Source organism: Coffea eugenioides, chromosome 5, assembly GCF_003713205.1.
Source record: "Coffea eugenioides isolate CCC68of chromosome 5, Ceug_1.0, whole genome shotgun sequence".
Taxonomy (NCBI): domain Eukaryota; kingdom Viridiplantae; phylum Streptophyta; class Magnoliopsida; order Gentianales; family Rubiaceae; genus Coffea; species Coffea eugenioides.
In genome coordinates this window covers 47,052,045-47,066,873 of record NC_040039.1, presented here as the reverse complement: position 1 = coordinate 47,066,873, position 14,829 = coordinate 47,052,045, and the positions used below count along the sequence as shown (strand labels likewise).

General features: G+C 35.5%; 2 protein-coding genes across 2 annotated transcripts; both read right to left on the bottom strand.

The window, feature by feature from the left end:
- Positions 1-1,258: 1,258 nt before the first annotated feature.
- LOC113770467 (60S ribosomal protein L18a-like protein) lies at positions 1,259-4,601 on the bottom strand. Its single transcript, XM_027314930.1, has 4 exons — positions 4,159-4,601; positions 3,208-3,289; positions 2,164-2,278; positions 1,259-1,563 (listed from the first exon to the last, which is right to left on the bottom strand). The coding sequence occupies exons 1-4, from the start codon at positions 4,403-4,405 to the stop codon at positions 1,510-1,512; spliced, it is 498 nt and encodes a 165-aa protein (XP_027170731.1). The 5' UTR covers positions 4,406-4,601; the 3' UTR covers positions 1,259-1,509.
- A 1,461-nt stretch (positions 4,602-6,062) lies between these two features.
- Positions 6,063-10,847, bottom strand: LOC113770913 (persulfide dioxygenase ETHE1 homolog, mitochondrial). Its single transcript, XM_027315540.1, has 9 exons — positions 10,284-10,847; positions 9,356-9,484; positions 9,063-9,170; positions 7,612-7,746; positions 7,275-7,316; positions 7,072-7,131; positions 6,940-6,993; positions 6,532-6,556; positions 6,063-6,447 (listed from the first exon to the last, which is right to left on the bottom strand). The coding sequence occupies exons 1-9, from the start codon at positions 10,536-10,538 to the stop codon at positions 6,356-6,358; spliced, it is 900 nt and encodes a 299-aa protein (XP_027171341.1). The 5' UTR covers positions 10,539-10,847; the 3' UTR covers positions 6,063-6,355.
- Positions 10,848-14,829: the final 3,982 nt, after the last annotated feature.

Sequence of the window (14,829 nt, the reverse complement as noted above, 5' to 3'; positions counted from 1 at the left end):
ATTCATCAAGGTTTGAGCATTCAAAGATGAAGGCGGAACAAGCGACATTATTGAGAGACAAATATCTCAAACTTTCAGCGGGGAGCTCAAATTTGGTTAGACACAAATTTCCGACTTCCAAGTACTTGAGTCTTGTATCACGAATGTCGAGTTTTTTCAAGTACCTAGCACCTATAAGGGGTCAAATTCTCCAAGAATATGCAATTGGAAATTATCTTAGCAAGAACTCCATCCACTACGCTCACAGAAACGAGAATTAAAGTCTCGAGATTTATACAACCCTCAAAAGCAGATGCATCACGAATCGCTAAATATGTCAGTTCTACCAAACGACGAGTTCTGCCGCGAAAGAAGTTAGCAGGCCATGTCGATGTTGGGGTGAATTATAGTCCAAGTGTACGAACGAGTCTTTTACCAATAAGTGAAATTTGTTCCACGTTTTTTTCTTCCTTCAGATATTCAATCCATCTTCCCAACTCCTCCAGAGTCAGGTTTCCTCGGCTAAGAACTAGCTGGAAAACCGAGATGAAACTGTTCTCTTGCGAAAATAGCACTTTTTCAATCTCTTCCGAGTATGATTCTCCCGGCAATGACCGGGGACAGAAACCAATATCAATGCGAGTGAGACACTTCCACAAGGATCTCCATCTGCGGGATAGTATGCTCGTTGCAATGGCTTCTTTTGTGGGAAGATACCAGATTATTGAGCATAACAATGGATCTGGAAGCTCGCTTAATAGGTCCCATGCTTGTCTTTTCGGGCTACAACCTTGGCTTGCCATTCTCTCAAGAGTTTTCAAGAATCAATGGGGCAAAAGAATCAATGGCCTTCGGTCTTTTGTTTGTTTTCATATAAGAAAACAATCATCCCTTTCCCTCCAGGAAAAGGGGTGGTAAAAAAAAGTAATCCCTTAATCCAGTTAAAACAAATCCGAAACCGCCACGGGCCTTGGGAGTCGCCCACCATATATCATCTTCCAGTTTTGATTATGCTCAGAAAAGTACTAGCCCATAATCCAGCAATTAGTTAGTTAGAGAGTTGTTTGTAGAGACTCGAGTTAGAAGAAATAGCCCAGACACATATAAGTTCTGGTGAAGGCCCAATCTGTATTTGCAAAGATTACCAGCAATATCCATGAATTAATTTTTTATGCAGTGTCAGGGTAACAAATTTTTTATACTGGACAGGCTTAAATGGATACGAAATGAACCTAAATTCAAATGCTAAATGTTAACACCGCCGATGCAAAAAAAGAAAGAAAAAAAAAACTCACTATTGATTGCAAGCCTCAAGATGTGATTTTTACGAAAACATGGTCGAAAAGAAGCAAACGATGTCGTAGATGGATTTCTCTCACAACATAGTACATAACTACGTTAGGTTTCTGATTTAAGAGGAGGATTCAAAGGATAAAAAAGAAATTATTTTCTTTGCAAACTCATAACAAGTAGATTTAGGCATATACATCCACCCATAATGAACCTGTACAACCCTCTGGAAAGAGATTTTCACCAGTCCCCCTTCGTCGCGCCCACAATAATAGCAATAGTAGCAAGAATGGCCTGTGAATGGGAAAAAATTACAGGTTATGAAGATATGGAACATATTGGGACTCTATCGGCTTTTGTAGAAGATTAAAAACACATCAATGCTGCTAATCCTTCGAGTTTATACTGGCTCGAAAATATTCACTGCAATGTCGTAATGCCTTAAGTGAGCTAGGCTCAACACGAGATTGAAGAATTTACAAGTCAGGTTGCAGTCTCAAGTCAATTATGGCTACGAAACCTTTTCTTGAAAAACAGGAAAAATGTGAATTTGAGTCCTTCCTACTTCAGTGGTTCATCCAATTCACTAAAATACAGCACAAAGATCGAATCTCACCATCTGAAAGGAAGGACTTTCGAGGCAAACAAGGACTATTTGGATCACATACTACAGTGGACTCTTTTTTGCTTCGAATAAGTTCATAATCAAACAGGCATATCCAATGCAAAAGGACTCCAGAATATTTTGCAAACATATTGAAGAGGAATTTTTCATAGTTCATTGACAAGAAAAAAAAATGACATCCTGATAAGGCAGCAACGATCAGAAAATTAAGGCAGTTGGAAAATCAGCTGCACCCTTTAGTACTATAAAGAGAGTTGAAGATTACTTACAGCAACAGTGCATGTAATATATCCAGGCTTTTCTCGAGGATCAACTTTTGCACAGAGTATGATGAATGCAGCAAAATACCAGGGGATTGCAGCAAGAAAGAAGCCAATGATAAACCTAGGGAAAACAATGCATCTCAGAATTATGTAAAGAAACTGTAAAATCTAAGTGTTACACAAACTTTTATTACATGTAAAAGAGATGTTTAACAAAATAACATATTAATATTCAGTCATTTTCTTCATCTAACATCACATTTGCAACATGTTTAACTTGACAATAGCCAATATAGAATATTGATATCCAAATAGAACAATTCTTGATAACCATAGCAGTTCTTTTGAGGATATAGTAGTCTGCAACTAAAAGGTTTCCGATAAAAAATTCAATAGCAAATCTAGCATCACTTTCTGTATCATGTAGATTTGTTATCGTACTATTCTAGAACATTACTAGAAAACAAGCTTGTGAAAATGGATAAGTTTTCGGCAAGCCAAACTTATCCGTAGCTATCTCAGTAAGTGGACATGTTTATATGCTGTACATAGCTTTGTATAATATCGAAAATGATGTAACTACATGATAGCGTATTCAGCATCCTTCCTCTCCATTATCAGAATAAAACAGATTATGCTTCAGAACTATAGTTCTAATTGTCAGAGGAAAGCCTATGCACTACAGTCTATTCCTAATTAAGGCTCCAACAGCTACTCATAAAAGTCAATTTCTCTCAAGGTTTCCCTGTTAGAAACCTGAGGTAGAATAAGCAATATTAAGGATAAAGATGAAAAGCATAACTATAATTTCAACTTCTTCCTGTCTTCAAAATCCAATAAAACTTGAAAAGCCTTGGCTAATGCAAGCAGAATGATCAACAATTCATTGGGAAGGAAAAAGACAAACCAGACGCACCTTTTCTTAGAATAGAAATTCAGATTTCATAAAGACCAAAAGAAACCAGAGAGAGAGAGAGAGAACACCCCATAGAACAGCAGATAAAATTACAAGATGGCTCATTGAAATTCATTAACAAAGTAACCACTTACAGGAACCAGCCAAGGCCAATGCCACAGCAAGGGAGACGACGCTGTCTTCCTGTTACAGGTGTTCCCTCAGCAACAGTATGTCCTGGTATGGCAATGATTATCCAAATTACAATGGTCAAGCTAGACAAAATTTGTAATCACAGCATAAAGTTAAATCAACAGGGTTTACAGCCTGATATCATTATACCCTTCCCATCACAGTAAAAATGACTCGGGCTCAGTTAAATAAAAGATATCAATACAGACACAAATCAGAAAGGCAGTGTTTGGTCGCCCATATGTGAATTGGAAGTGGAATCATGCTTTGTAGAAATTCCATTTAAGGCTCCAAAGATCTCACAAGGAACCAAACAAAGCCTTTAACGCGTTGCACTGTCCTTTACTCTGTCCTAAATACAGCATAATGAAAGCAGGGTGGTAATGTAAATCACTAACATATGATCTGATACACCATCTCTCAACTTATATTTACGACAACTAGTTAAAAAGCATGCTTTGGAGTTTGGACAAACAAGAACAACATATATTCAGCATCCTTTAATAAGAGAAATTGCATTGTTATTGGAATCATGCTGTGAACAAATGCAACTCAAATCCTGTAGCATACACTGCAATATGCAGTTCTCATAAGGAAACAATATAAAGCCTAAATTTGCCACTTGACTCAAATTAACCAAAAAAAAAAAAAGAAAACAAAAAGATAATTAATCCCACTTCAAATCATCATTTCATTTTTGTTTTCCTTTGTAAATCACTTAATTTTCTTTAAAGACAAAAATAAAAATTTGATCTTTTCTCAGTTTTCCTATCCTTCTAGCTTTTCTTGATTAACTAACTTGGGAAAACTCATATCTACTGCTCTAGAAATGAAAGTATTTTCAAAATATATAGTAAAAGAAAAATTTTTAAAAAGAAGAAAGAGGGTTCAAGGGTTTGAAGAGATTAGTTTACCCGGGACAGCCTGATAACCATGAGCATAGTATGGTCGATCTGAGGCACCTGGAGGTGGGACCGGCTGAGGGAAGCCGATCACTGGCTGAGGAGGGTAGTTGGCTACTCCTTGGAAAGTTCCATATTCGGGTGGTGGTGGCGGTGGTGGTAGTGATTCTTGTTTTTCTTCATCATCATGGTGGTGATGGTGGTGGGATATGTGGTGGTGGTGGTGGGAGCGGTAGCTCTCTTTCCCATCGTCACTCATTTTTCTTAGGCTAGAAGGATATTTCCTTGACTAGGTAAATGAATGAAGAAATTTGATTGATTGGAAGTATAAGTCGAAAATTAAAACAAAATTAAGTGCAATAATTGAACTTGGCTTTTGTTAGTTGGGGTAGCTCTGGCTTTGTCCATGCCCCTGATCCTGAAGAGTAGAGGAACAGTAATGGGAATAGGTCCTTGATCAGCTTTAGCCTTTAGCTCTTTCAATTCTCATCTGTAACAAGAATACACATGGTACTGTGGGACCTCCCCATAGTACATCTATTTAAGCATTTTTTTTTAATAAAAAGCAAATTTTATTATGCTAGTACATCTATTTAAGCATTTTTTTAATAAAAAGCAAATTTTATTTTGCTGAAAATCGTGCGATTTGATTAACATTATAGAAATCTACACCAATGGACATACACTAGATATAACATATCTACAATTTAATAGATACAAATATTTGAAAAAATATGAATAAGTCTGTGCACTGCCATCGTGAAATTTTAGTCAATAAAATTCAAATCAAACAACAAATAAGAAGAAAAATACACCAAAATCTAACTAGTAGCTCCTACAAAAATAACCAAAAAAAAAAATTCAGTAGTAACCTTTAGGAGAGATAGAGAACTCTCATTAAGAAATTGTAGAAGAGAATTTATTAGAAAAAATAAATTAAAAATAGGGTCTGTCTCCCAAAGAGATAGGCCTTTTGAGAAGAAGAGAAAAAGTAGAGAAAAATTGGAGAAGAAGTAAAAGAATTCTGAGACTTGTATTTAAGCATTTTCTCTGCATGTAAATAAACTATAATGAAAATATGAGTCCTGCACTTTTAATCAAATATCAGATCAGATACATATGAAAATTGTTAATATAAATGAGAAGAATCATAACATCCTCCTATGAGGTCTTTTTTTTTTTTTTACGAAAGTTAGATATATAAACCTATGAGGTCATATCATGATGGCACAGTTTAAATCGTTGATTAATTTGTTAACCAATGCGGCGGGTTAAGAGCATGGCAATTGGGGATTAAGAGTATTTGGTTGCAAGACAAGTGCATTCATGAAACTAATCCTAAAGAATGAGGCTTCAGTAATACAAGTTGACTTGCTGCTACTGAGAACATGTTTCCAAATAGCTTGGCAGTTGTCATGCTAAATATGTATGATTATATTTGATCAGTCTGGATTAGCCAGCTGGGCAAGACCTGATCGGATCATAGTTCAAGTATTCACGATCTAGATTTATTTTTTTTTATATTTTTTTCTTTTTTGGGTCAAGAACGTTTAACATATATATATGCTTCATGCAAACTCACGCTCGGGTGCGGTTGCTCTTGACGTCTGACGAGGACCTTGGCATCCCACATGATTCTCGCTGCATTTGTCTTCTTGATCCTGATATGATTATCTTTGGCATTATCAGATGAAGAGTTAAAAGAGCTTTGTGGTACACTAATGGACTAAAAATCCTATGGTGTACTAGAAGTAATTTCCTGGAAGCTTCTTTGAACTTTGTCCCTTGTCCAACTTATCCTCAACAGGCGGCTACCATTTCCGAACTGTTGTTTCATTCTTTAAGGAGGCAGGACGTTTTACCTCTAAAGTGGTGCAGGAAGAAAATCAGTAGTTTCCAATCAGTTGTTTACCAGTAGTATTATTCAGGAATTCAGCATATTTACAGACCCCTTTGCCAAAAGTTTAAGCACAAGCATGTTAGATGTGTTTTTTGCGTATTCCACCATTTTCCAGTAAAATCATGGACCTATTATTGCGTAATATTATTACAGTTTGAGTACACCACTTTCAAGAATGCTACAGGCGACACATTGGTTGGCATGCAGCCGAGTAGCAGAGATGTTTTCACTCTTCCTTATTCACATGTGAAATCCTGCACTTGGATGAGAAAGTCCTCCGAGGGAATGGTAATATGCTCACCAAAAACTTTAATTGGCTTTGGATTCCACATCTTGCAATCCACAAAGCATGTTTGCAGGGACTGCTACGTCCAACATCTTTGGGTATGGCAAGTTCAGATCTGTCATTAGATGAAAAATAATGATATTTTCAGTCAAATGTGTAGAATATGCATTCATTCCTAGTACTGAGAAGTATTACTTACTCTCCATGATGCCTTTGAATCCGGCCTGCATAAGCAAACGCACAGTTAGAACCATAGCCAGACAGACATTCACGGCACAGTGGAACAAATGATACAGTTTTCAGACAGAAAAGAAAAAAAGAAATGATCTGTGATTAATTCATGACATTGATCAAGCTTAAGCAAGACGCTGTAGGATTATTTCTCCAGACTTTTTAGTCGCGGAAGAGTGCTCTGGATGACTCCTAATGCATAGTGGACGACATGTATACATTTCAGGTCAACTATATCACCTGAAATCCCCAGGTTTTTTATTCAATACCACATTTCTTTGGCAAGATACTGTCTCTGAGAACAAGCAACTCAGAGTTTTGCGCATACGTGGACATTCAAGACAATGAACCGTAATCAACAGAAACTGGAAACTACCTCATCCTTGGTCAAGCGAGGATTATACTTCATCTCCTCTCCCACAGTACTAACCTGGAAAAGAAAAACGACTATACATAAGCGATTTGTTTGTATAGTGAGAACAAAGAATATTAATGATTCTTTTCTTACTGTGAATCCCTTATAGTCGTGAGCAGGATACACCAATGTATCTTTTGGCAGCGTAAAGATCTATGCCAACAAGATGACAGAGGTAAGAAGAAAAACATAGCTTAGAGCAAGGAGAAGACAAAAGACACCAATATTTTTCACTTCCTAGTGCTACCATAAGCTCTTAAGCACTCCCATATGCAAGAAATAATTACAGTCCTTGCCTGTGTATGTACTGATTTGTATAAAGTCTCGGAACTTCCACCCTGAAAGGAAATATAGATGCCAATGTCAGAATTGATTCTCTGAAGTAGAAAACTGAATTCTCTGATCTTAGTGTGCAACTTAAATTCAACAACAAAATGGATTTCTGAGCTTGAAACCACAACATCCACATATAGTTTACTGCACTGCCCTAGTTCTGGTGTTTAGTGCTCTATAAAAAATATCATAAATAAAATATTCTTCAAAAGGGAAATTTTTTCTGAGTTACGGAAGAAAGAGTGTATTTGACACAGTCAAGGAAATATAAATCTACACGTCCTTGCTAAGAAGCTGTACCTGAAAATCTGTCCTACCACATCCACGAATCAATAGAGCATCACCGGTGAAAGCCATTCTTGGTTGAGGTTGATTAGGCCCATCCCCAGTAACATATGTCACACAACCTAATGTATGACCTGGTGTAGCACGAACCTGCCATCCAGACACCAGCTGTTGAGGCAGCTCTGATAGGCATAATTACAAAGTCTAGCCACCAAACTGAAGAAAGTAATTAAATCCTAGTTTCATACGCTTGTAAGTTTACCTATCATAGACTAAATCAGATAATATCTCCCTCATTAAACCCTTGCAAAAGTGCAACACATGACGATTACTAACAAAATAAATGCAAATCAAGAACATCACTTTGACACCATAGGTACCTCATATGTTCTTAACATTCAACACAAGTTCATAATAGCAACTATTTACTATTTTGGCAGGCAACAGTAGGTTGTTCGTTCACATGATTGCACAGCTCACTCTTGCAAAACGTCACATCACAAAACCAAGGATTCATCTTGCTTAAATGATTATCTGTCATGGTTGACAGTTTTAAATGGATAATCCTTTTTTCATTTACATTTCATAAAGACACCAGTAAAAAGAAAATGTCTACAATGAATATGATAACTACAGTTTTTTCTTATAACATCTCAGTTTTGTTTCTTACCATAAATTTTACTTTAAACATCCTCACTCCTGAAACAAGGAACTCCATTTTCTGATCATTTTGTTACTCCAAACGTTACTTACCATAAGGATTATCCATTTAAATGGATAATCCTTTTTTCATTTACATTTCATAAAGAGACCAGTAAAAACAAAATGTCTACAATGAATATGATAACTACAGTTTTTCCTTATAACATCTCAGTTTTGTTTCTTACCATAAATTTTACTTTAAACATCCTCACTCCTGAAACAAGGAACTCCATTTTCTGATCATTTTGTTATAAGGATTATCCATTTTAAATGGATAATCCTTTTTTCATTTACATTTCATAAAGAGGCTATAGAATAATTTAGCATAATGAGATCAGAAGGCTCAAGTGTATATAAGGCTATAGAATAATTTTTCATTTACTGGTTAATTTAGCATAATAATAGGCTATAGAATATATTCTTACTCTTAAAAAGAAATGCTCCAAAAAGTTCTTTTTCTTTTTCTTTTTTTTTTCCTAAGACCTAGTATAAGCTATAATGAGATCAGAAGGCTCAAGTGTATTGAAATTACTAAAATGTTGACCATCGCACAGTGAATGAAATTAAGAATAGTTGCATTTTCATGAAAAGTAGTACATGCTCAAACCATAATTCAGGAATCAAGGCTATATGCAGTGGTTAAATCCTTCATGAGGTATTATGAGTCAACTAACTTTAACAAGAAACCAGTTAAGCAGCAGTACTTGCATTATGTCTAACAATGTAAGACATGAGACAGAACTGAATAAATGTGTTCTACATACCTCAAGAAACAGATCACCAAAATAGACTTTGTCACCAGGTTCAATTAGAAGATCAGCTTGTGCATTGCTTGCTTTAGATATGATAGATTTTACCCCTGGAACCTTACTCTACAGTATAGAAAACAAGTAAACCATAGTCAATTGAAATGCTGATAAAATCTACTTTATGATGGCAGATAGCCATCTAGTGAACACAGTATCTTTGTCCTCCTAGTGTTATTTTGATGAGTGCCAGTTAAGCATTACAAAATGAACCATGAAAAGGGTCAGTCCAAAAGGTATACAAGGCCTACCTTGATCAAGCCAGTGCCGGTAACATGATCAGCATGTACATGAGTGTTGATAGCATAGATAAGCTTCAAACCAAGTTCTTTAACAAGAGATAGATCCCTATCTGCTGTTTTATCTACTGGGTCAACCAACTGCACTTGGAGTATTCAAATCAACATACCCTTCAAATCTTAAAACAACAAAGAAAATCAACTAATAGACGTAGTATTCTCCATGGGAGAGACGTCTGAAGCATCATAACCACAATTTAAACTCGTACATGAATCGCATTACACAAATCGGTTTAAAAGCCAATCTTGCTACAATAACTGCAGGATGGTACATCTCTCCTGTCTGAGGTATCAGGGCAAAACTTGAATATAATTGGAACTAGAAAGTACAATATGAAAACCATCAGCTACAATCAGGAAAACCTGAGCTCGGAGCATTGTTTAGACTCCATGGCCAGGCAAGTCCGAACCTTTCATGACAGGGAACCGAACTTGTTTCAGTTCTCATTTCACGAGATCAGTCTTATGATCTTCATCTATAATAGTATTAAAATAACTCAGTCTCTTTCCACTTTTATTGCAAAACCAGTTAATGATTCTAAACTTTTTTTCTCATGACCTTACACTCTTTCAAACACTTAGTGGTCCACCATATGAATGTGTCACACCAAAAATTCCAAAAAGTCCAACCTAACACTCGCATTTCCCAAATTTATACTACTAATTTGAAAACTATTCAAACTATAAAGCACAAGATTTCAAACACAAAAACAGAGCTTATTGACAAAATCTTTTCCCAAAAAAATCCATCTTGCAAAGTAACTTAATTCATCACTACCCTTAATTTGAAACAATCCGAAAGCCACACGAACAATTTCAGAAATCAAACAATAAGTATTAAAAAATAGTTCTAAAGTGAAAAGAGAAGCACTATTTATACCAGGGCAGGTTTATCAGGGTGAGAAGCATCAGCAAGGAGATAGGTGTAAGTAGAAGAATCCTTCTCAAAAAGCTGCCGGAAAAGAAGCTTCTTTGAGCCTGATAATTGAGACTCGGACGCCGTTGTGTAAGAACCCATTTGCGAACTTAGCTTATTCAAGAAAAGAAAACGGTTCCGCGTATGAGGCTTAAAAACTGGAGATGATGATGATGAGATTGGAGATAGAGAGAAACTTAATAATCGAAAGCGTAGCATTTGTGCTGTGAAGAATATAGTAGCATTATAACAAGAAATGCTAATCTAATATCGATTCAATCAAGAGGGGGTTTGTTTGTCAGCTGTTCATGGTCCATAACAGCTTGGCTGGGGTGATGAATTATGACGGAGTTTTCGGATATGTTGGATTTGTTTAGTGCGTAAACAGTCGTGATCATGTTCGGTATTGTCCAATAATAAAGCAAGATGGGAACTGGGAATGGGCAAATGGCGGTGTCGTGCTTTCCCAGGTGCGATTTTCGGATTGGGACTTAATGATGTGATCGGTGGCAACGCTTGTTGCGGTTACAACGGACGATGCTGTCTGCTTCTTGTCTTTGTGGCGTGGTAGTTAACTCCCAGCCTTGTCTACCTCCTCGGTCACGCTTTCAAGAGGCACAGCACTCTAATGCGCCCGAATGGGCACTTTAGGCAATGACCAGTGGTCCGATACCATGATGCTCTAGTTTATTTTCATGGGGAATGAATTCTTAATTAATTAAATTGAGTGTAAATACTATTTGGCAGTCCTCAACTCTAAGACTGCATTTGATAAAATTAAAATCTGAAATCTGAAGTTTGAATCTATTAAATTATTGAATTATTAAGTATTAAATCTAATACATTTAAGTATATATCACATTCAATGATAAGTGAATAGTTTATCACTTAATTTTTGAAGCAAATTTTGCCTAGAAAATTCAGTGTCACTTGATTAATTCATATGTTCAATTTTTGGTTATCAAACGGTTTGAATGTATTAAGATCTGAATCCAATAAATTTAAGTACTAAACTGGGTTATCAAACAAAGCCTAATGCTACATTTGACAAAATTGGAGTCTGAAAATTGAAATCTGATGTTTGAATCCATTAAGTTATTGAATTGTTAAATTATTAAATTTGAATTTTGAGTGTATGTCAATTTAAGTGATAAATGAATAATTTATCACTTATTTTTATGAGCAAGTTTTGATTAAAAAATTCAGTGCCACTTAATTCATTCAGATGCTCAAATTTTGTTATCAAATACGTTTGAATATGTTAAAAAGATCTGAATCCATTAATTTTAAATATTGAATTAAAATATCAAACAGGGCTAAGACTCCTGCCTAATGATTGGGCCAACCCAATGGTATAAACTATTGCTAAACTCTACAAGAAAGAGTGCAAGAAGCCGACCCAGATGCTAAGAAGAACGTCCCACAATCTGGGAGAAGTATACACATACCGTTGCCAAGTTCGGATTTGAATCCCTCACCCGGGCAGCAGGAGCACATCAAGAGTGACCCTAAACAAGTTCGTTTTCGTAGCTTCTCTCAAATTACGGAAGGTTTACCTCGTTTTTGGTAGATATAAATTATTAGATTATTTTTTGCATCAATTATCATAATGCTTTTAAAATATATTATGAAATGCTTTTTGACACACACACACATATATATATATATATCCAAATTTTGCTTATAAATTTAGTGCTTATACTAAAATAAAACAAATGAGACAAAATATGATGATAATACCCTCCATATAACATTCTAAATCTTTTTTTTTTAATTTTAGAAGAACATAGGGACACTTAAATGGTAATAGTAGAAAAACATAATATTTAAGCTTAAATGGTTTTTTTTTTGTGATTTTAGAGTGGGAAATTGCATAGTGTTGTAGAAAAACACACTAGTAGAGCAATCTATGCTAGAGAAAAACATAGGGATACATGGGTTTTTCCTTCTATGTCATGTTTGCTTCATTCAGGAAAAATATGAGCAAAAGCATACAATCTCAAAATTCCTAAACTCATATTGTTTGTGGAAATTGATGCTCAATTGGTTGTAGAAAGCTAGTCCTGGACCGAAATCACTTGATCAATGGAATATTGGAATGGAGGATACCTCCTCGTTTCTCAAGTTCGAGATGTTTTTATCATTTATATACATCACTTGATTCAGATTCTGAGGGTAAGCCTTAAGACTTGGAAAATATTCCCCAGTCTCTCTTTCTAAAACCCTTATTTACCACAAGAGAAAAATAAAGAAAGAAACTGGAGGCAGCTCTCACTATTATTTTACTACAAGGCTCAATTTGCAATTTCCTGTAAAAGGGGTGAACCGTGAACGAGATCAGGAATGGGAATCGGGCCCCTAAAGCGAGAACTAACAGTGAGCTGGCCCAAGGTTCTTTTATTGCGTTATAGAAATCAACACTCGACTCAACGCCTTGAATTTACGTTGGTAAATTTTACCTTGAAAAGTTCTACTCCTATTAGTTTTTGGAATTAATGTGTGACCAATTCAGCTAAGCTCGTAAAGACATTACTTTTAATACTAAAATCTTTGACTTCCTCTCTCCCCTTTATAAGGATTAAATTCTCCCTAGAACCCAAAAAAAAAGAAGGAAAAAAAATCCTCACAATAGGAAGTAAAGCCTCAGGATTTAGTCCTACTTTTATTTTTCAGAAAACAACCTTCAAGAAAGAGAGGACTTTCGTCATTCTTTTTACTTTGCTTTGGATTAATGTTATATACGTGTTAGCGTAACAAAAAATTTTGTACACTAAGAGTGTGTGTGTATACATACACACATTTCCTTTTCTCTTGAACTATGAATTTTCATATCCTTTTTATTTTTCCCTTTTCTCTCAAACTATGAAATTTCATAACGTGGTAGCTTTGATAGAGCAAATGACATAAAGAATTTTCTCCTTGAGACCCATCTCATGCTCCATTCAGAAATTAACGCAAAAGATGAGAATCTTAGACCCTGTTTGATAACCAATTCAATACTTAAACTTAATGGATTCAGATCTGAACATATTCAGGCCGTTTAATAACCAAAATTTGAACATCTAAATTAATTAAGTGGCAGTGAATTTTCCAAGCAAAACTTGCTCCCATAATTAAGTGATAAATTATTCACCTATCACTAAATGTGATATGTACTCAAATATATTAGATTTAATATTTAATAATTCAATAATTTAATGGATTTAGATTTCAAATTTCAGACTTCAGTTTTATCAAATGCACCCTTACTATCTTAGTGAACATGTTCAAGGTTAGAAGACTATCTTAGTGAACATTTTCAAGGTTAGAAGATTAAATCAATATTATCATATTAATCAACCTTTCCAACTATGATCCTAGCCAAGAACCAATGGACCTGGTGAAATGCGTATTCTAGATACGCAGGTCAGCACTCAACAGGGATGTGTTTTCGTGGGGTTTGGGTTTGGAGACTATGATATAATCTGTTAGAAAAGGGACACAAGATTAGAAAGATTAATACATAATTGTGACCTTCCACCTAACTAGTGATGCCATGGATATTTAGCTAAATTCCTCGATGTGCCACTTGTACCAATACTACTCTTTTTTTTTTTTTTTTGGGAGTAACTTGTACCAATACTCAAGGATGCAAATCATCTAATTTTATATATATTTTTTTAGAAATGTCCAAATCATCTAATTTGGTTACGTATCTTGGGTTTAATTACGAAGATAAGTTAGGCTGACTTCGTCTTGCGCTTTGTCACACGTTTGCATTGATGTTAATGGCGTAAGGCATTGTTTCAACTTTGAATTTGTGAAGAAAAACAAACTTCATTGGCGAAGAATATTCCGTTATCAAAGCAAATGATTAAAAGAAGGAAAAGTTGAAGTAAAAACCTACTTAAACGAACGATGCCAAGGAGGTTTTAGTTTAATGGCTAAAAGTTGGGAGTTCCAAAATTTAGAAATTTTAAATTTAAATATTCTTTCTCCTTCCGTACTTTCTAAATCTCACTCCTCTTTATTAAAAAAAAAAAAAGACATCAAATACAGAATGAAGTACACTGTTACACTCTCCGAAATTTTTGATGAAATGAAACAGTATGCTTTCTCTTAATACATCAGGTGAGATTTGAATGTCCGATGGTGCACGTGCATGGAAGAGCTCTATGAAGCTATTCTTGACCGTTGGATCAAAGTCAAATGGTTACGTAATGAAGCTCTAAAGGGGGTAAGGAGTGAAGCCAATCTCGAGTGAGTACCCAAATGTCAATGCCGACAGCTACCGTTATCTGCTTTGAGAAACACGAGGATTGGACAAAAAGATATGGGCACACAAATTGATGGGGAGGAAGGAGGAAAAGCAGTACAAGATCACTAAAAAGAAAGAAAATTTTTTCTGTTCTATGATCAAGAAAGTTGTGGGGCGGCGGAAAAGGTAAAAGAAAAGAATTCGAAAATTTCAACAACAATAGACGCGGGTAAAACATGCGCAAATCAGCAAGTTAAAAAAGGAAAAAAGAAT